Source organism: Aythya fuligula, chromosome 1 (genome assembly GCF_009819795.1).
Source record: "Aythya fuligula isolate bAytFul2 chromosome 1, bAytFul2.pri, whole genome shotgun sequence".
In the NCBI taxonomy this organism is placed as follows: Eukaryota; Metazoa; Chordata; class Aves; order Anseriformes; family Anatidae; genus Aythya; species Aythya fuligula.
This window is the reverse complement of record NC_045559.1, coordinates 67,052,104-67,074,418: the sequence shown is the minus strand read 5'-3', so window position 1 is coordinate 67,074,418 and position 22,315 is coordinate 67,052,104. Positions and strand designations below refer to the sequence as shown.

The 22,315-nt window shown below is 39.3% G+C and overlaps 1 protein-coding gene across 3 annotated transcripts; it reads right to left on the bottom strand.

The window, feature by feature from the left end:
* Window positions 1–6,364: 6,364 nt before the first annotated feature.
* On the bottom strand, window positions 6,365–15,304 carry MGST1 (microsomal glutathione S-transferase 1). 3 transcript variants are annotated; one of them, XM_032207473.1, is made up of 5 exons: window positions 15,243–15,304; window positions 14,847–14,916; window positions 12,570–12,717; window positions 10,371–10,465; window positions 6,365–7,408 (listed from the first exon to the last, which is right to left on the bottom strand). In XM_032207473.1, exons 3-5 carry the CDS (start codon window positions 12,693–12,695, stop codon window positions 7,162–7,164), a joined length of 468 nt encoding a protein of 155 aa, XP_032063364.1. In that variant the 5' UTR covers window positions 12,696–12,717; window positions 14,847–14,916; window positions 15,243–15,304; the 3' UTR covers window positions 6,365–7,161. The 3 variants fall into 3 exon arrangements, with proteins under 3 accessions (XP_032063364.1, XP_032063365.1, XP_032063366.1); XM_032207474.1 differs by lacking the exon at window positions 15,243–15,304 and adding an exon at window positions 15,139–15,205; XM_032207475.1 differs by lacking the exons at window positions 14,847–14,916; window positions 15,243–15,304 and adding an exon at window positions 14,781–14,839.
* Between the last annotated feature and the right edge of the window lie 7,011 nt (window positions 15,305–22,315).

Below are 22,315 nucleotides of genomic sequence, written 5' to 3'. Positions count from 1 at the left end.
TTCTTAAACAAACAACACTACCACAGAACTCCAGACACAAAGAGAAAAGCTGCACTCTGGCTTTCACTAGCAGAACAATCCCAATGACAAGACCAGGAAAACTAATTTCATTTACCTTGAAAGTCTACAGATACATCAAACTCCAGTGAAGGGCTGAACACCAACAGAAACTAAAATTAAATTTCAGTTTAACAAAATTTCCAAAAAGTCACCAAATGAGAAAATCATAAGATTTAGTGCTAACTTATATTAGAAGTGAACGTTTCATCATAATCATCATGAAGTGCTCATGAAATATTAGTGAATTAAGCCATCTGTCAGCTAGTGAGGCAGATCAGTAGTACTGGATTCTTTTCCTAGCTGAAGACAAGGAGAGATCAATGGCAAGCTCCTAACTGCTGGAAAGAAAAAGTAGAGCTGTGTAGCACTAGCCACAGAGTCCCAGTTAACTTTAGCATCAAAGAGCATCTGTATTTGTAACAAACTGTGTCTTTCTTATGAAAATGCCCTTTAAGCACAAAGAGACACCCCCAAAAAGAGTACATAATACAGATGTCTGAATGGAGAGCAATGAACTTACAATCCATAATAAAACATCCTGCCAAATATCAGTATGTTAAGGCATGAAATGTGCACATATTTTGCTATGGACCAAGGACACTGATGATGAGGAGCAACCTTCTTGCCCATCCTCCTTGGCATGATGCTGGGCAGCTGCTCTCTGTCAAAAATGCAGCCCTGTAAGATGGTCCACAATTACTTTCTGTTTTGTTAAAGTCACTTAACAAGCAACTTTGTGTTATATAGCTACAGTCGTGTATATTAAAATATAACTGCAAACTAGTTACGGAAAACCGAGTTTTTTAGTGTTACTTTCTATCAAAAGACAAAGCAGATGAACTTCTAGCTTTATCACAATTAAGTACAGGTCTTTTACATACCAAAAGAGTAGTAAACTTAACCTATCTCAAGCATTTCTGTGGCAGTTCCACTTACACTAATCACTACAGTTCCTCTCGAAACTGAGGCTTAAAGAGAGGCAAAGCACAGAAATTCTTCCAAGGAACACAGGACAACCTACAGGGCTGAGCCCTCTTCTGCTCAGCTCCCAGAGAAATTCACCCTTGCACTGATGGACTTTTCTGACTTTCCATGAATGGATGAAAAGGGAGACTTTCCCATAAATTTGCAAGCATACATAATATGTGAACTTCCATTAAAAAAAAAAAAAAAGTCATCCTTTCCAATGCTCTAGGTGTGATGTTAATTTGGGGGCAGCATCATAGGCTATTCTTTGTAATCATATAATGTCAACTCCTATCTCCTACAGTGGTGGACTGTGTGTCACAAAGGTGCCTTAAGAGGCAGCTGATTAAACAGAATTAGCTACTGAGTTGACCCAGTCCAAAGGTCATATCCATTCTGATTTGGGATATTAATAATTCTCTTTACAGATATATAATGACTAGATGTACATGGAAAAACATCCTTAAAATTAACTTATTTTAAGTTGAGATAATAAAGTGTGCTTATAAAATAGAACTGAAGAAGCAGAATGCTGCATGCCTCTCTGAGAATGAATAATCTATTAATCTTCAGTTAATAGCACTGCATTGAGTCTGCCACTTCAGGCTGCACTGAGCTATCATGAAAATAATCCTCTCCTTTACTCTTCCCTTTCTTTTTTTCCTCATTGTTTCTGCACAACTGCTACTACCTTCTGAATTTATTCCCCCTCGCTGGACGAGCAGTACCCATGAGACAAATCCCCCCACACCTTTTTTTTTTTTTTTTTTTTTTTTTTCTCTCTCAGACAGACAGGCTTCTTGGAACTTCTCTTCTTATGCTCTCTCAAAAGTCCACTAGCACATGTAAGATGTGGAATAAAAGAAAGATGCTAACTGTCAGTGGTGATGCGCACTGGGATCCACCAGCAAAGAACTAGAGATGAAAGCATTTGGTTGTGAAGATTATGTGGCCACTACTAAAATAACGTCCTTTAAGGCATAAAAATAAACGACTCTCAAATGTGTTTCCATGGCAAAAGCAGCCACCTGGCACACAGGTCAGTATTTGGAAATGCCATGTCAAGGCATGGAGGCTGACTAGTTAATACAAGTCAGGCACCATTCTCCTGCCCATATGACACCTCAGTAGGCTTTGAAGAAAGTGTGCTGGAGATGTCATTTTCCACTCTTTTATAAACACCCACTTCAAGATGCTTCACTCCAGGCTAGCAAGTGATGCCCTACATCACTATACTCTTATTTACAGAATTTATAACATAGGATCATAGTTACAACTTCATACCTTGCAAGTATTTGTGCAGCATATTCACCAGAATATACTTTCCTAAGAGTGCTTAACCAGCAGTAACATACAGAAAAAACTTCAGGCATTATACTTCACATTTCTCATGCCTACTTTTAAAATAAAAAAGTAGTGTCTTTGTACATGTGGAAAGAGGCTCTACATTCTCTTTTCTTTTTTTTTTTTCCCCCCAAGAGTGAACAGGAGTGAAGAACAGGGTACACTGAAGGATGAAAGCACCGGTTTAAAATATTTCACATTCCTCCTTGCATTGCAATAATATAATAACTATCTTGACTTAAAAATAAATAAATAAATAAAATCCTGTTTTTAAAGATTAGTGTGCTTATTCCAGAGAGAAACAAGGTAAAGGAAAAAGTCAATCAATGCTTGTTTCCTAATGTCTCTGAATAAAGATCACATACCTTTCTGGAAGACATGCTGTAATTAAACTAACCTCAGCAGAAGGGCAGCCATTCCATGGCATATTTTCCACTAGAGGTCAGGCTGAAGGAAGTAATGATCTATTCTAGCCTTCAAAATCTGAGTGAGAGTTACTAATCAAGTTTTGGTAGTTTGAAAATCAGAATTTAATTAATACCACTTTGTTTCACTTAAAATGAATGACAAAGACGTGTTTTTCTAAGTGTCCAACTACTGGAGGTATTTAATCATGAGAGTATTTTAATACACGTCAATACAACTTTTCACAGAGCAGTTGATGTGCCATCTCAGTTGGCAGGACAAGGTTTGTACTGCAATAGAAAAGTTTTTCTCAAAACTTCAGCCTTGAAATGAAAAACATGTTAAAAAGTTTGGTTAATAACAAAGAATATTTTACTTACTTTTAAAAGGGTATTTTTCAAGTTTTTATTTTTTGCCTTGAGAAAGGATATACATTACAAGCAACATCCATCAAAAAACTAGACTGAATTTGTTTCTGTAAGTAACTAAGAAGAAATGCCGCTAAGCATGGAGTAATGACCATAACAGACTTTGGGTGACTACATTTTTTAAAACCCCAGAGAGATTTGAATTAGGAGCCTAAGCTTTTCTTTTTGTCCATTTTGATGACATACAATGGCATCATTTTCAGAAGCATTGAACCAGCTTCTTGAAATAAAACCTTGAAGGCAGACTTACTCCCAGAAATTCAAGGAAATATCTAATGTATCATTTATAGTTTTAAACACCTGCTTTGTTGCACCAGGACATGAAATCGTGCTCAGATGGCAAGTCCTAGCTCCAAGGTCTTCGCCAGTCACCAGCCCTCTCAGCAATTCACTGCCTACAGCACATCTGTCTCCAGCCATGAAAACCTGGACAAAGTAACCTTGTCTACAGTCACGTAAACATTTACCTCTGGGTTGAAATCTAAATTGAGGAGTTGCTCACAAGTTTACACTTCTGAAAACAAAGAAGCCCACGAAATTCACTGAGAAAGGAAACTAACTAACTAGATCAAACTATGTCAGCTAGTATTTTAAAGTACCTTACGGTCACATATTAGAGCCACTTCAAACCATGACGTACTTTACAAAAATAAGAATATAAAATGTCAGGAATAATGTGCAGAGAGAAGAAAACTTGTAGTTTCTCCAGCCACCTATGATTACTGGTAAAAATAAGACGCATAAGGTTTAGAAAAGAAGCCTGCGAGACACTGGTTTGAGTTTCCTATGGTCTAGCCTCTTCTGTACTTTCACCATCTCACATGTAGTCTACCTGCTGATAAATCAGTTGCTTCATCAGAGTTACAGATTACCACAAAAGAGCCAGGTAAAAGCTCAGTCCAAAATTCACATATACGTGTTTTAAAAGGTGAAAAAGCATTTTTATATAAGCAGTGTATTCAACTAATGTTGCTTTTTTTAAATATTATTTTTATTTTTTATTTATTTTTTATTTTCTAGTTCTGAAAATGTGCTAACATTTTAAAGTATACACCTGTACAACTGGGTATGACACAGAAACATCTCTCTAACGCATGGCCTGGAGCAATATAAGAGCCATTTGAAAAGGACGACTCAAACGTAACTTGCACAGAGCTGGCAGTCAGAGTTTCATTGAAGCTGGTAACGCAGATTTCACAGATTGTACCCCACCCAGATTCACAGATGGTATTTGTGGGAGCAAAGGAAAATAAAATATAGGTTTAAAATAAATGCAAGAGAAACACAGAATAATATTGAATCACTCTAGGTATTTCTAAGGGTTTCTGTTTATCTTTTCTACTTCTCAGCACATAGTGAGTATATGTTCAAGGCTTTGATACCACTGAGCAAATGGAAGGGTTTTAAAATTAATTTTGTTTCAAATGTAAAATCACAGAAATAAAGATAGGTTCCAGATATTTCTCTTTAGAGTGAAGTTACTGTACAGAAGCTTCATGCAAAAGGAGTTAAAAGCTGCTCCTGAATACATTGTGCTAGTCTGCATCCCTCCTTGTGGACCACTTGTAACGTTCTGACCTCCTAACATGCCTGTTAATTAACTAAACCTCCTATTTTAAATGTAAGGTGTTATGAACACTTAGCTGTTAGGTGGCTAAGATAATGTACTACTAAACAACAGAATGAATTGAATGCATAGACCTCTGCTTCCTTGGTGTTACTGCAGGTGTACTAGAAAAACTCAAAAATTTGGAAATTAATCAATTAAGAACCAAACAATTTTGAAATTAAGGGGTCAAAAGCCTACTAAGAAGTCCTTTGTAGGAAAGCTGGTACTGTGAGTTTCTTATTCTGTCCTGCCTTTTTTGTGTTAAAGGGAAGGGCTAGCTCTGCTGAATTTCAAGCGGATCCCTCTATATGGTGGATACTTTCCTGTTTTTTTGTTTGTTTGTTTGTTTTGTTTGTTTGTTTTTGTTTTTTTTAAATGCTAGTAAGAAGAGGCAAGCCACAAAGAAGTGAGAAAAATACAACTTTAGATGCTGACATTACAATACAAGAGGGCAGGGTAGTTGCAGACGGATCAGTCTGAGTTGTCAGGTTAACTGACAACTATTGGTTTGGGCCCTGGTTCAAGGTCCCAGCCTGGCCCCTTCCACCTCCACCACCAGCCCCTCTCAAACTAGGAAGGGCTGACAGGCAACATTACTTTGTTATAGTCATACCCTGCCAGGTAGCTGGTCTCAACTTCTCATAAAAAGCTAATATAGAGAAAGAAGATATAGGAAGAAAACAGCAAAAGCAGCAAGTGATAGAGAAAGATGCAAAGAGGAGAAACATGGAAGTCCATGCTTCTGTTCTGCTCCCTTCTGGAGGCCCTCGTAACCCAAAAGGTGTTGACACGTGCTTCCAATTCCAGTGTTTGACTTTTAATCATCCTCTCTTGAAAATCCTCTTTCTAAAGAATCCACTTCCTCATTATTTCAGTCATTAGTTAAATTTAATTTCTGGTAAATCAATGTTTACTTGTTGATTTCATGTCCTACGCTTCTCTTTTTAATAAGTAAGACTTAGACACTATCCTTGAATTGACATAAAAATCCCCTTCTTTGGATTTACCCAGTCTGTCTGCATCCTTCCCAACTCCTCCTATCGGCCTTCTCAGCTACAGGCTAGCACAACACTGTCTGACCTTCAGTGACTCACCACAGCAATGGGTAGATAGGTAGGCTCCAGCACGATGTGCCTTGCACTATTACAACTTTACCCAGGCCAAGAGAAAAGCCTGTGGCATACGGAGACAGCAGAATGAAGTCTTCCACTCCTCTCTGGGCTGTCCAGTAGTAGAACAGCTTCTGAAGTACAGAGGCAGGAAAGAAAACCAAACACAATGGGCTCTGACTTGCCACTTAAAATTTATCAATGACCAGCACACTGGATATAAAGTCTTTTGGGGGTTATTTTCTCTCCTTGAAATCTCATGCTACTATTTAAGCCACGGTTACAAAAACAAACAAGAAAGACCAGGAAGAGTCTTTAAGGAAATTATTTCAAACTAACACATCATAGAAAGATATAAGCAAAGAGCAAAATTTCCTATCAGCAACATATTTATGACAGTATGACATACAAACTAATTATATATTCACATCTGAATTACTTGATATATACATCTGCAAGTGTCACTCATTTTATGCTGAATTTATTCACAAACCAAAAAAGAAAAGATCATTTACATAGGCTCTACACTTTATCCAGTCACAAAAATCTATGTATAAAGTAACTTCGACAAAAACAATTACTTCAAATTTTCACCAGTGTCACTAAATAGTGTTTAACCCAAATACTTCTCTTTTTTAATCTACTCATCTGAGAGAGATGGAGCTACAATGGTTTGCATTTTTTAATCCCGAAGTGGATTACACAAACAATTTCAAAGATTTTTTTACAACAAACCTAGCATTACCAGCTACATCTTATTATTAAGGTAAGCATTCTTCAAAGAACTGCATGATTGGAAATCTTTTTCTGATACATAGTGACATTCTATCTGCTGGTTGCAGTTAGAAGAGTCAAAATGAAAACAAAAATTCAAACACACTTTTTTTCATCTTATCTTTATTGATTTAGACTTCAGAGCTACAGCCAAAAATAGAGCATCTGTAGAAAATTACCACACATGCTATCAATACAGCATCATCGTATGTTTAGAATTATAAGCACTTGACAAATAGCAAAGAGAACATTAAATCTAACATTTTGGCAATGCAACCCGTGAATGCAGAGAGGGACTTTTTTTTCCTCCAAAAATAAGTATTTCTAACCAGGAATGAAAAGCCTCTGTTAAAAAAATTAATTCTCATCACCCTGTAAAACTCATGTTGGCTCATTCAAGACATCAACACACACCACTGGAAACTTTGCATGGAATGTCAAATGATACACAGAAGCTATAACTCAGTTACAGGTACAACGCTGTCTTCAGCACTTTGTATGCCATTGAGATGGTAACAGCATACCCAACTACCCAAGACAAACCTCTGGCAGGCTGGGGAAGAGGGATCAAATATGCAAGAGTGTGAGTGATCCTAGCTCCAACGAAGATCCTAAAATGCAGCAAGGCTGTGGACAGATCAGAGCCACTAAGAGCATACAGCAGTCCAATGCCAAGAAATGGGACAATATTTTCAAGGTCATTCAGGTGGCCTCTGGGGAGAAAAGCAAAGTTGTTTTATAGTGTTACATTTTGTTAAGTAAATCACTTCAAGTCTTATTATTTTTCAGCATCTTCAAAGTGTGCTATTGTTAAGGCCCTATCACTACTGTTGACTTTCTCTACAGTGGGGCCCTGACTTTAATGTACGTTCACCTGACATCGCTCTGGTCTCTCTTGCTGCACCCCCATACTTTTATGCTTTTGATCTTCTATATGAAATATCTTATATTTTCTCTAGGATCTTGGTAATATAAGGGACTTACATGAAGTATGTGAGGGCACCATAGCGTGCAAGAATAAAACAAAAGGAAGAAGATTTTCTGGGCTCCCCAGTACAAAAAAGACAGGGATCTGCTGGAAAGAGTCCAGTGGAGGGCCACAAAGATGATACGGGGCCTGCAGCATCTTCCTTATGAGGAAAGGCTGAGAGACCTGGGCCTGTTCAGCCTGGAGAAAAGAAGACTGAGAGGAGATCTCATCAGTGTGTATAAATGCCTGAGGTGTGGGAGACTGAGGGATTTGGCCAACCTCTTTTCAGTGGTTTGCAAGGACAGGACAAGGAGTAGTGGTCACAAGATAGAGTTTGCCAAGTTCCGTGCCAACATGCGAAAGATCTTCATGGTGAGGGTGACGAAGCACTGGAGCAGGCTGCCCAGGGAGGTTGTGGAGTCTCCTTCTCTGGAGATATTCAAGGCCCATCTGGACGCCTACCTGTGCAGCCTGCTCTAAAGAACTTGCTTTGGTAGGGGGGTTGGACCCGACGATCTTTCGAGGTCCCTTCCAACCCCTTCAATTCTGTGATTCTGTGATAACAGCTGGAATTCTCCTGTACCCTCTCACAAACGAACATCAATTGAACTGGATGACAATAACTGCAACTATTAGACTTCATTATTAGACCTTCATGATCTACTCCAACACTATCAACTTAGTTTGTAGTCTCCATAAAGAAAATATGAAACACCCTATATATTAAACATTCTATCCAAACTTCATGAGCCTCAATCGTCTTGAAGAATGTTATTTTTTAGCACCTAACAAGTCTGACAGTTATACTCTTGGTTCATTTTCTTCACTAATAAGCACTAAAATAGTGCTAAGTGGAAAACCGTTTGAAATTTTGAAACCATAGTGTAATTTACTAAGAATGTGTTGAGACCGAACTCCAGATCTTGAACCCTTCCACAGCTCTTCGTAAACCTTCCCTGCTCCCTTTACCTCTTAAGGTAAACTATAATTCCAACCAAATTTGCTGATTGAAAAAACTTGTAAGCCTTACTAATTATATCAAATTTCACTGCCAACTAGAAACAGAACATGGTGTTGTTTTGCAGCTGCTTTTTGAACTCATGTATCATTACAAGAAAACATATCCTCCAGAAATGTTTTTTGCTTTTTTTTTTCCAAAAAAAAAAAAAAAAGTACAGTGAAAAAGTAATGTTTTCCATACCCATAAACATAACAAATTCCAGTCACTTATATAGAAGAGAAGCCATGATAAATCTATCCAGCATTCTCTGTTGCCTTGAAGCTTGGAATAGAAAATAAACATCCATTAAAAATCATTGTCAGGAGGAAAAAAAAAAAAAATGGATGCTTTAACACCAATGGAGTAACTAGAGACAAGCTGACTTACTAGTTCTGGGGAAGTCTTAAACACTGCAAAACAGCAGCGCAGGCTTTGAGAATACAGTCTTGTAAAAATCCTATCTGTGTAGCTCAGACTGTGAGGTGACTCATTTTCCTAACATACTGATTTGAATTAAAAGGGCAATTGGTCCTAAAGCTGGTAGCAATTTAGCTGTCCTCTTAAAATTTACAAACAGAAAGGAATTACTCTTCAACAAGAAGTGCCCAGTTCTATGTAACAACCAACACATTAAACAACAACTCCCTGAATGACAGAAGGGAAGAAAAGGAAAGTTCAGTATATTTTTACAGCCCACTGAGACCCTCCTTTCTGAGATTTTAATCCAAAAGAGACATACAGAAATATACTAGCCTTCATGGAACTACAATCATCTACATTAGCAAGGATCTACTGTTCTGAAATCAAAGTTGATATTTATTTTCTAGATGTTCCCTAATGGTGTTTTAATGAGAACTGTTCATTCACATTGAAGTTTTTGGTATAAAATCTTGAATATAGCAAATAAACTAAAAGCTTCATTAAGGAATAATGATACGGAAAGCATTAAGAATATTAAAGGTTCCTGTGCCTTGTTAGTACAGGTATATCAAACAGCATCTCTAATCTTATGATTTTGGTATCAGAAAATTTTTGCCAATAGCTAAACAGAATTAAATAAGCTGCTACATTTAACCCACTGAACTGAACTTTACAATCTGCCATGAATCTTGCAAAACAAAATACATACACTGCAGGTTGCACACTGCTATACTATTAATAGTATTCTTCCAGAAGGCTGGTCAACTTTCCCGTACAACTGATACATCAGGCAGTAACCCCAGTTCAATCCAGCAAAAAGAACACAGGCTTGGACTCCCACTCAGTATAATTTGCCAAACCATGCCATCTTTACAACTCTGGAGTTCCATGATTTTAATACAATTTCATTCCTCTTCCCCCCTGTTATTTCCTTTACACTTTGGTAAAAGATGCAACTCTTGCAACTCATGCTGAAATACAATGAAAGCTGATTTATACTAAATCAACATACAATCATGTTTTATAATCTTCTCACCACTTTCCCCATCCACCCAGGATCCAAGAGTGTGCTATTATAGCCAAACACTGACATTACTTGTAGTATGCATGCTGACCATTTGAATGCGGAATAGTTTGTTCATTTGGACAAATTAACATAAAACATACTAGAAACAGCAACACAAAAAAGGTATGGGTTTGCCAAAGAGAATGCGATGAAATTAGTTCTTTGATTTAGGCTGATTCTGTTACTTAAAGTAACTTTTGAAAGACTCCCATGCATTACCTGCGTACGCGTTCAACATCTGCATCAGTCCGCAGGTATTTTTTGGCACTCTCGCCTTTACCAAATGATGCTGTATCTTCTGGGTTAACAAATGCCTATTTCAAATAAAAACACAAAAGAGACATTAGATGCAAGGATGCTGCTTCTAGTCAAAGCAGCTTCATACAAAGATATGCTCTCTACTAATGCCCCTGTAACCCCACATAATTCACCTGCAGTTAAAAGCACAGGGGACAATACATCATTCAATAGAAAAATAATTTCTTGAACCTAGCCCACGTGTAGCATGTATCCTGACAAATTAACATAATTTATGCATGTAAATGATGCCTTCTTATAACATGGACAAACACAGCAGATGACTGAAGCAATGCCAGTGGCCTGAAAGAACATCATAACATGGAAGGTAGAAGTGTCTGTACTGCCTAAGACTCTCTTCACTATTCTTGACAGATTATCTGAAAGCCCTTTTGGATCCTTTGCAAGTCTATACAAGAATAGCATCCGCTCCCATCCTCGTTATTACCAAATACACTGATCCCTTTCCTTTTAGGTACAAATTTTACCACTTATATGACCCTTTATTACCTCCAATACTTTAAGATATCATTTGAAAACATCATTCACTTCAGTTGGTGCAGACTGCAGTAGATGTCTCCTTGCCGAGATGTAGTAATACATGCATTCTGTGAACTGTTCATGCTATATAGGATTTAGATTTTAAGAGGTACATGATTGCTTTCTAAGGCAGCCTTGATCCCTCACTGTTAAATATCTTTGGCCTCAAAATTCTGGAGACATTAACAGTGTCAGCAACACTCTACCTTCCCTTGCTCCACTGCTTTCCTCCACTTTCTCTTAATACTTCATTAGTCTATTTTCTTTTAAAGACTTTTTTTTTGTCGTTTTAAACAAGAAATGAAAAGTACTTATCTGTTTTTAATATTACTCTCCATCATAAGAAAAGCAATTACCTCAAATTAATGAAAGTCCTATTGCCATCTGCACACACATGGAACACAATACAGTATGAACATTAATATAGGACTTCATTAGATCTACATATAGGATCATACAGCTGACCTGCTTCTAGAGCAAAAGGAAATAAGGTTACAACAAAGAAATCACAGAAATCTGTGTTCTATTTTGAACCTGTGAGTGTGTGTGGTCTACTGGACTCAACATTCAGCTGTGCCAAAGACCTAGAGAACCATCTGAAATCAGCAGTTGCTCAAACGCCATGCTACTAGGACCTCAAAGGTACTGTGTAACATCACAAACAACAGAATAATTGAGCTGCTTTCTCTTTCATCCAGCAGGTATAAAAAGCAGCATTTCAACTAAGGGACTGCAACAAACTCTCTGAAGCACATGCTGTCTTGCAGAAGCAGATCTCACAAGAACAGTCATATGGGGCAAACCCAGGGCTCTTTCATCTCAGGACCGAGCGTTTCCTAGAGTGGCCAGTAGCAGATACCTAGAGATCACCAAGAACATGGCAAACACAATGCAATGCTTCCCATGGGCACCCTCTCCTATGCTAGATGCAGCTTCTACATTATTTAGTAATCCTCACTCGATCTTTCATACACTTATCCATGCTATCCATCAATCCAAGTAAACTTTCAGCCTGCCACTCATTTTTGAAAATGATTTTTTTTTTTAAACGACCTTTGTGAAATGGGAAGACTAAAACAATTAGGGAATGTAAAAAGCTTTGAAATTACTGGATGAAAGGGTTATAGAAGCATACATATGTAACTCATATACCCTCTCTGACTCTACTGGTTGGTTATTCACTTAACACAGCTTCATACCATGTTTTATTTGCTTTATAAATTGGGTAGCCTGGACACCAGCATTATCCACAAGACAGTGGAAATTACAGTTCTGAAAACTTCTCATTTAAAAGGAATAGATATGTTTTAGGAGAGTAGCATAAGTCAAATGCAACTGTAAGAGAGTCTCATAAATATCTCACAATTAGGTTAAAAACATTCTCCATTTGATACCAACAAAGCACCAGCTGGCCAAATCCAGTCTATCACTAGGGGAGGGAAAGAGGAGAAAGTTGAAAACAAAAAAGAAAGATAAGCACCTGTATTTGAAAGGTGAAAAGAAAAGAGATGCCTATGATATCTCTGTTATTTCAATACAGATTTCAAGCTCTTCTATCAGACAACAATCCCAGCTTCTTACCTTTCTCGTGATTCTGAAGTATGCAGTTATAAGACTCATTAGCATCATTTTTAGGAGAACAATAGTTGCATAGGTAGCATAGGCACGGAAGACTTCATTGTCAATTAGCTGGGTAAGTTTAGCCATTTCTCCACTTCTCACTGATGACCTTTAAAAAATATTGAAGTTAGACTAACAGTAGAGAAGCCCGAAGTTCTGACAACAAGACTGACAAGACAGCTCTTCTTAGCATCACTGCAGTGACAACACAACTTTGGCTCTCTGAAAAAAATATTTTTCAAAATATTATTTTAAAATTATTATTATTTTTTTTTACTAGCAAAATACTTAGTACACTTTCCAAATAACAAAAGCCAATTTTAGACCAAGTCGTTTGAACTAGTGAATTTCCCTAAGCAATTACCAGGATAGAAAGAGTGTGATGACATACTATATGTACTAGAGTGTTTAAAGAGGAAAATTAGTATTGCCTACCTTTTTTTGTAAAATTACGCAATTATAATTGCATTTCAGCTTTCGAACTAGCCAATATCTTCCCACCCAGCAATAACTTGTGATCAAACTGAGTTAAACATGCATTTTCTTCCTTTGAGACCTAGTTCTTAAAAATTGCTTTTAGCATGATTCACGGGCAAAGATTAAGTTGTAATGACAAAAAGCAGAGAACTATTTATGCTTTTATCAAGGGAGGTTTAAGCTAATGAAGACTCTTTCCAGTGAGGCTGTACCAAACCCACCATCTCATGGAGGCGGTATCTTTTATCAACACCATCAAGTTAAGAAAGTTTTGAGGATTGAATGCATATAAAATGAAAAGCATGTCCACCTGCACATCCAATTTGTGCTCTGCACAGAGCAAGGCTTTTGCCTCACCAGGTGCTTTAATCATGCATTTAGTGAGTAGGAATTCATATAACTAGTATTTCTTAACTACCAGGTACTTCATTCATTCTGAGACCAAAACAAAATTACATTTTTTTTTTGTCACAGATAGCTTCAAAATTTCCTATAATATTTTAACAATAAGAAGTTAAAATTATGTACAGATCTAACATTCACTCATTTTGCCTTCAGCATGTAGTCACTGCCAGCTACAACCAAACAAGGGAAACTGGACCAGCTGCGAACAGTACAAGACTCTTGTGCTGAAGGTACATCCTTGGTGGAGAAGTGGGCAGGACAGAGGTAAGCAGCTGTTTTCTCAGTGATGCAAAACTAGCCTTGCCTAAACATGTCTAGATGTGGGGATGGGATTTTGCTCCCTCCTTTATCCTTCACAAAAGAGTGCTTCGGTCACTGGGCCAAGCACTGGGTCTAGGGATTATAGGAAACTCGGAGCAACTCTTTCCATTCCCACTGCAGCTCAGCAGTTCTGAAAACAACCAGCAACTGGGCAAAGATTTTTCTCAGCAATAAATAGACACTGTCATTTTTAACTTAGTATCACAGCAAAAAGTATGCATGGTTTATAGATTTAAAAAAAAAAAAAAAAAAAAAAAAAAAAAGTAAATCTGTGGCTTTGGAGCATTTTTCCCCCACTGAATTTGAAAGCCATATTAAAAACACATCCAGGAACTACGTAAAGTCATGAAAAACTGTTCACCAATGTCTCTTTATCCTACCTGCTGGAACTATACCACATTTATCCATTTTCCCTACTTGTACGGTTATCTTCTTCTAATTCTCAAGGCCTTGTCTTCACTACAAAAAGGGAAGATCAAAACCTTGCTGAAGACAAAGAATTCATCAGCAGGAAAGCCAAAATAAACCCTACCTTGTAAAACAGATCAGGGTTTAAAGGGATATGCTTAGTAAAACTATCAGCAGACTGATCTGTAAATGTAATACCACACTGTGGTGGGAATGCAAAATTCAGAAGTAAAAGTTTGGATCCCACGTACAGGCTCTTAAAAGCAGAGAGGGGAAGATAGTTCAGCCACGTTGCCCTCACTGGGCACCTATGTTAATATTCACATTACACATGATTTTTGTCCCAGTGCTGACAGACTAGGCCTTCCCTGTGCAGTTGTGATTGTTAATATCAGCTAAATACCAGCTGGGATGGCCTTCTGTTGTTCATTTGTTAAAACACTACTTTTCAAAATATTGTGTGATAGCAAGTCCAGCTTCTCAGAAATATATGCTCTGTTCTTGCATCCTTAGGCTCTGACACTACACCCACCCCTTCCATAAACTGATAATTTAACCCGCCTTCAAAACTCAATCCGTAACAAAACCCCGGCGGCCACGCTTGAGTCACGGGGCTTCCTAGCAAACCTGTGCCGTCCTCAGCTGTGAATTCAAAGCACGCTTCGGCTGCTGCAGGCGTCCAGAGAGAAACTGCGCCCTTTAAAAAGAAAGAAATCGGGAAGTTTCAACACGCCCTGGGTGCTCCTTAGCCCGGGCCGAGCAACTCCTCCCCAGTTCGGGGGGGCAACCTGGGAGGCGAGGGACAGCCAACGCCTCTCCCAGCCCCGAGGGCTGCTCGGAGGGAGGCGATTTCCCCACTCCTCACAGCCAGTACCCAAGGAGCCCCCTCGCCCCGCTCCCGGGCTGTCCCCGAGCGAACCCCGCTGCCTGTCCTCGAGCACGGCCCCGGAAGGCAGCGGCTCCGGGGGGGAACCTTCCGCTCCCGCCCGGCCGCGGCGCCGCCATCTCGCAGCGCCCACGCACCTCGCCCGGGTCCCCTCGCAGAGAGCGCGCCCGGCGCCGCCGCCCCGCTGCTCGCGGCCGCCCGATGAACCCCGACCGGCCGCGGGGCCCCGCCTCGCCTCGCCCCAGCGGGCGCGGCGGTGGAGGCGGAGGCGGGTCCGGAGCTGGGCGGCAGCATGGCCCCCGGGGGGCTGAGGGCCGTGCTCCACCACCAGTGAGGGGTCGGCGGCGGCCACGTCCCCTTGGGGGCCGCGGGGCTCTCCCGGCGGCTCCGCGGGACTGGGTGACCCTGCTGAGGCAGGGTTCAGGCCTCGGCCCTCCGGGAGTTTAGCTGGAAGAAAACCGCGAGAGAAAGAAAAGAGAAAGCCCTCTGGTTTGAACGCTCATGGGCTTAAAGGCTTTTAAAGCCCTGGAGGGAAAGCAAAGATCGCAACCCAGGCAGACTTCATCATCAGGCACTGTGTTCAGCGGTTACACAAGCTGCTAAGTGGTCCTGAAGCTTGCTTGAAAAAACACTGACAGCACCAAAAAGAAGGGCTGTGAAGCTGGTGAAGGGCATGGGACACGAGTCCTATGAGGAGCAGCTGAGGGAACTGGGGTTGTTTAGTCTGGAGGAGAGACCTTACTGCACTGTGCAACTGCCTGAGAGGAAGTTGTGGGGAGCTGGGGGTCTGCCTCTTCTCCCAGATAACCAGTGACTGGAGGGAATGGCCTCAAGTTGCGCCAGGGGAGGTTCAGGTTGGAAATTAGGAGAGACATTTCTTCCCAGAAAGAGTAATCAGGCATTGGAAAGGATTGCCCAGGGAGGTGGTGGAGTCACAGTCCCTGGGGTGTTTAAGGAAAGGTTGGATGTGGTGTGTAGGGACATGGTTTAGTGGGTGACGTTGGTAGTAGGGTGATGGTTGGGTGAGATGATCTTGAAGAATCTATGATGATCTGAAGAATCTATGAAGAATCTAGATGATCTATGAAAGATCTCAGTGCTTTCAGCCCCTGTGTTATTTTGGTGGATCTGAACTTTTACCAAAGACAAAAATATTTACGTTGCAAAACCATCGGTGCTATTGCAGTGTTTTGCAAAACCTGACAATAAAGGAACTTCAGTGTTGGGCAAGGACTTATCCCAGCACACCAGAATGTGATGAAAGAAGGAAATGGGATGTTCAAACCTCCCTCTGCAGAGAAAATGGCACAACCTCCAGGGCATTTCTCGTAACTGAAATGTTTGTGACTAAGTAGATTATGTAAACAAGAGTGATGAAGGTGTAGACAAATGTAGTCAGGTTCACAGTAAAAATTTCAGAAGTAGTATATGTAGATATGTATAAAGGATGAAAGGGATATTATATTTAAAGCTGCATCATTATGAAAAACTAGTCTTGCATACATATATTCAGTGTTCATTGAGGCTACTTCTATGATTCATGTCACGTTACATGCCTGTATATGCAGACCTTCTGTGACTTCACATTAAGCATGAAACAGCAAAACTCAGTTGAGCAAGGACTGTAGCTTTGGAACTGCTTTTAAGTGCCGTAGGAGCTGGGTTCAACAACCTTTGTTCCCACTAGTGACACAGCAAATAGTATTTCAGTTGAAGTCAACAGAACAAGTCACATGAATGTGAATAGGTAAGAGAAAGGAATTTTTTCAGATTTTCCTTTACTAGGGAATGTATTAGAAATCTGGAAATGTTTCAGCTGCTCCTAGCTGTTACTTCAAGACAGAAATTGTATTTTCAAAAATATCTGTACGCAACGTAAAACATAGTATATCCCAATTACATCATCTAATTAGTCCTACTATGATAGAAATATATTTATTTTTATCATTTCTTTTTTTTTTTTCTGATTGATATTCCTCTTTATCTTAAGCAAGTTTACATGTAAAAAGAAGGCAAACCTACTAAGTTAAACAGAGTTAAACTAAACTCACGTTATTATACTTGAGAAGAAAAGCTGGTGACTGATTTATATGCAGTTCTCAGAACCAGACCTGGAGATACAACAATGCCAGGAGAAAGGCCATTTTCAGTAGATATAAGGAGGATATTAAGAGATCCAGAAATGCAGCTAGAAATTCTACAAAAATCACTGTTTCATTTGGATTTCTCTTTTTTGTTTTATGGATTCTACAAGTTTAGATTGATTTGTGTTATCTTAACAAACACTTCTGGAACAGAAAGCTTATGCATTCCCAGTCTTTGAATTTTGAGGCCAACCTTTTTTCCTACCACCATGGAATTCCCCTAGTTATAAGGAAGGTATAGAAAGCAGAAAGAAGTTATGGGGAAAGGAGGGAGAGAAAGATGAAGGAAGGAAGGAAGGAAGGAAAGAAGGAAGGAAGGAAGGAAGGAAGGAAAATTAAAAAAAAAAAAAAAGGAAAAAAAAAAAAGGGGAAGAAAAAAAGGGAAAGGGAAGGGAAGAAGAAAGGAAGCAAGCAAGCAAGAAAGGAAAAGAAACAAGAATTGAAGCCAATATTTCTTGCAAACTGACTCCTTAAGAGAGGGGGGAAGAGAAATCTAAATGGAGTGCAAAATCGGGGCCATAGTAAAGCAGAAGTGAACTTGTGCTCAAGGTCTATTTTCTCTTAAAAGTTCGGTAGCAGCACAAAGTGCCTGTACAACATTTGAAAACTGCTGTGATCTAAGTGAGGTTAGATACATAACTATGGTGGTAGTTGCTCCTGAGGGACCCATTCTCACAGCCCTTACTCATGTGAATTGTACCTTTGATGCTAATAGGATTACTCTTGTAAATCAGGGATGCCATATCAGCCTGATGCCCAGGGTTATACTGATCATGAAGGGCTTGATCTTGCAAACCTCATTCATGTGAGCAACCCTTTTTCATGACAATTTTCCCATTGACTTGAAGAACTATCCATATAGCCAGAGACAGTAGAATCAAGACACAAATTTAGGGTCAGCATAAAAGTAGGAACACAAGAGTTTTTCATTTAACCTCCAGCAAGGGATAGATATTGCCCACTAAGTTCAGATAAGTGTAATCATTCTCTTTTGACTGCAAGGAAGGTGAGGGAGAAGCATGTATTGATCAACCCCATTCCATCCTGTCTCCTTCTGTGGCTCCATTTATTCACCATGATTAGACTGGTAGAGAATGTACCAACAATACATTTTCACCCCACCTGAAACGTCTGTTCACCACCCCACTGCTAATGCAGTTATTTCCTCAAACAGCTGTTCTATAAAATCAGTAAATAATACCTCCTGAATTATATTAACTGATGATTTGCAGAGTAAAACAAATCAAGAACACTGAGATTCAGTACATATTCAGTTAAAACCTGAATTACTGTTTAAAGCCAAAGAGAAAGTGTTAAAAAATGTTTAGTATAACAGACCACAGTCAGTTTTTGTGCTGCTCTGTTAAAACCTACACCCTCTGGTTAGAAAGCACTTTCGCTATATCAAATGTTGACACCTATGTAATTTCACCGTGATTCACGTGCTTCTGCTTCAGATCTCAAACTGCTATCAAGTTTCTCTGGGGAACTGCTTCAAAAACAGCAAGGAAGGATCCTTCTGCAGTTAAGAGTGCTTCATACTAGTTATAACCTAGTGAAGGCTACTCTGGTATTAGCAGCCTTTTGGTTGGATTTAGGACTCCAAAGCATCCGTGCACATCCAGCGTATGTCTTCTAATAATCCAGTCATGAAGATCTGAACTCAAAAGTTCAAAATGTCCACAAAAACTGAGGCAATATAACCATAAGTCAGAAGCAGTTTCACCAAAATGTATTTCTCTTGCCTCATTAAAAATGTCTTTACAGTTTCCTGTTTTACCAAGCATAAGGTAAATGCTGTTTTTTGACACAAAACAGCATTCTTTACATTGTGAGATCTCTAAAGAAGGAGGTGTTCTGTGTTTGTACAGGACCAGCCTGGCTACATTCAAAGGGTTCACAATGAGGGCTGCTCACCAGTGCCACTAAGTAATAAAAACAACTCTTTTCAACTTTTTAAAAGGTACTTGGTTTGCACACATTTATGATTCCTGTGTTTGCTTTTTGAAAAAGTGTTCATTTCAATAGTTTTTTTATTCATGCTACTATTTGGACGACAACAATTCGCAGTCATGGAATTCAGGTTGTTTAGAGGATCACAGTCAGTCACTTAGAGAAGGAAACAATAGCATATAACATATTTGCCCAGTCTCAGTAGGTGGTGACCGCCAAACATTGAGGGAAGGTGAGAGGGGACATCTCCACAAAGCACAAGAATGGTAATGTCAAATGTTTGCCTATTCAGTTACCCATCATTAATACCTTATTCAAAAGTCCCACAAAGCTCATTTGATGGCTATTTAAAGAGACAATGAGTAAGGATATCCTCTGAAGTTGCTTGCTCCCTTCCATCAAGTAGCATCATTGCTACAAGGACCACATAAGACAGGGATCAAAAGTTAGGATGTGGACATGTAAGAAATACTCAAACACATGAAAAATATCCATAGACTGGTGTCCCACACAGCTTGATGCCCAAAAGCTTGGCTCAGAAGAGTCGGGGCAAGCATATAGGTGAACTGTTTCAGTGGGTCTATTTATAAGCATATCATGGAACATTGCTTTGATTCCTGCTTGTGCAGAGTGCAGCAATGGACCTGCCTCTGAAGATAGATCAGGAGCACAGAGCCACCTTTGCAGTTGACTGGTGGTGACTGACATATGTGGTGAGGTATTTAAAGTTCTGTGCTGCACTGAAGTGAAAAGAGTGTTAACCTCAACTTCTGTGAGGCTGTTCGATCTGTAAAATTGTTTTTTATTAGAAAAGCAAGATATTTCTTTTCAGTAAAGACCATGAGAGAGTCGCTATCATTACAATGCTCAGATGTGCCAATAAAACAGATTATGCAGATGCCATAGAAGTTACTTTTAAGCTAATCCTGTGCAGAGAGTTGTTTGTTAAGAATTATTAAATGCAGCCTGCAGAGCAAAATGTGATCCTTTAAAATAGCACAGCAGTAGCAGAAAAATATTTATAAAAGCTGAAAGATTTATCAAGTTTCACTTCACAAATTGAACAAAGTCCAGAGAGGAGTCAAAGTACATAGAGCAAAATGAATTTTAAGACATTGAGTTTATAATCATTACTGGAAGAGTCCAGTAAAGATAAGTTTTCTTTCTTGTAGTACTACTGTTCTGCTGTAGTGGCACAAGAGAATTATACAGCTGGAGACCAGGCTGGGAGTTTTCTTGCTACATTGCCACTTCAAAGACACAAGGAGGCTTGCAGTCAGTTTAAGTGAGATACCGAGAAGACACAGGGCTGATAAAAAATATATAAACAGAAGATGTCAAGGTATTTGTGCAGACAAGAGACTCCTAGAAGTGAACAAGCAAATGTTACAGATAATGGAAACTGCATCACAACTTAAGTAAGGATCCCAAGGAATGCAGAAAAATAATAAGTCCTCTTTTTAGATTCCCTCCTTTTTCCAGTTCTTCACATATATTCTTCCTAGTCAGATCATCCACTCAGATTCTTTGTCAGCCTTTACTAATTGTTTTTATTTTCAAAAAAGTCATCAATAACAACCTTCCAGGAAACATCCAGAGAGAGATTTGTACTCATTCTCCAAAAAAAATTGTCAAGAATTTCTCAACTCTTGAGGACCACAGTCTTCTATTATTCTAGTCCACATGTGTTACTCAACTTTGCATGGGCCCAGAAAGTACAGGCTTCTTTGCACAGAGTGAAGAAATAAATATAAGCCCATCTGATTTACCTACTCTTTGTGAGGTGGGGCTTCTGGGTCTGTTCTGTGGGCACTTCCTTGCTAAGCTGCCATAAAAATTAAGAAGCAATTCCTAGGTTCACTCACAACTACTTCTCTCCTACGTGGGCTGCAGCCTTTTATCAGAGCTGTTGCTAGGCTGTGATTTAGCCACAGATGGGAAAGTTTGCTGCTGTTAATGGCAAATCTGTAACAGGGAATCTGTGATGTATCCCATCTCAAAACGCACTTTCACAGACTAGTTAATTACTTCAGCATCACATTGCTGAAATAAAGCTAATGTTGAGGAGAGGGGGGAAGATGTATTAGCGGTTTTGCACTTCTATGATAGACTTTGCAGGTAGAGAAATTGAGAACCCTCTAGCAGCTGAAATTTAAATTACATACAGTATTTTATATGGGTAGAATGTAATTATTGCCAAGCTGGAACTTTTCTAAGTGCATTTAAGTTCTTCAAATATCGGCTGTGGCTATTAGAGTGCCTGCTACACAGCAGACTGGAAGTTTGAAAATCCAGGTTAGTAGGATGTATTTGGGTAGAATTACATGAATTTTCAAGTGTCGGTGATTAGCACAGCTGCAAGTGTGAAATCCTTTTATCTATTTATAAAGCCAAACTGCACAAGTCTCATCAACTTCATAACAACTACAGTATAGCAATGCTATCTCAGATCTAAACTTTCCTCCTCATTGTCCAGAACACTAATACCACCTTTCAGAGCATGACACCATAACTCAGTGCTGCACAGACAAATCATTTAATTGTGCTATTCAGTTCTGATGATCTTAAAGTCAGGATAAGTGTCCTGCTGTTCCACTTCTGAAATTCAGAATGATGAGGCTTGAAACCAAAGAACATCAACAGTGTCTGAATGAGAACCAGTCTCATATGTTGCACTTAAAGTTACCTTTGCGATGAGATGGAAACAGAAACTAGTTTCAGCTTCCACCACTTCATTAGCCCTGGGCTGGTTGCTGGTGCAGGAAAAAGGCTCATCAATAACATCTGTTAGGAAAGGGTTTACTGCCCTGTACTTGTCTTCACCAAATAGGTGAAGTTATAAAGTCAACTTTTAAAGCGCTCCAAAATCATACTGTGTTGTTTTTATACATATGTAGATGTAGGTATTTAAGTAAAAGAGTAAAATTGCTAGGCCCTGTTGGCTGAAGCAAGTTAATTTTTCCCTGAGGGTGCTGAACAGCTCCATGGTGATATGAACCTTTGGTCACTGATAATCCTAACTGGATTCGTGTCACAGACGGATGTGAATAGGCTAAAAGGCCCCATTGTCCATTATGAATTGTCTAAAATTGGAGTTGTGTACACAATGTATG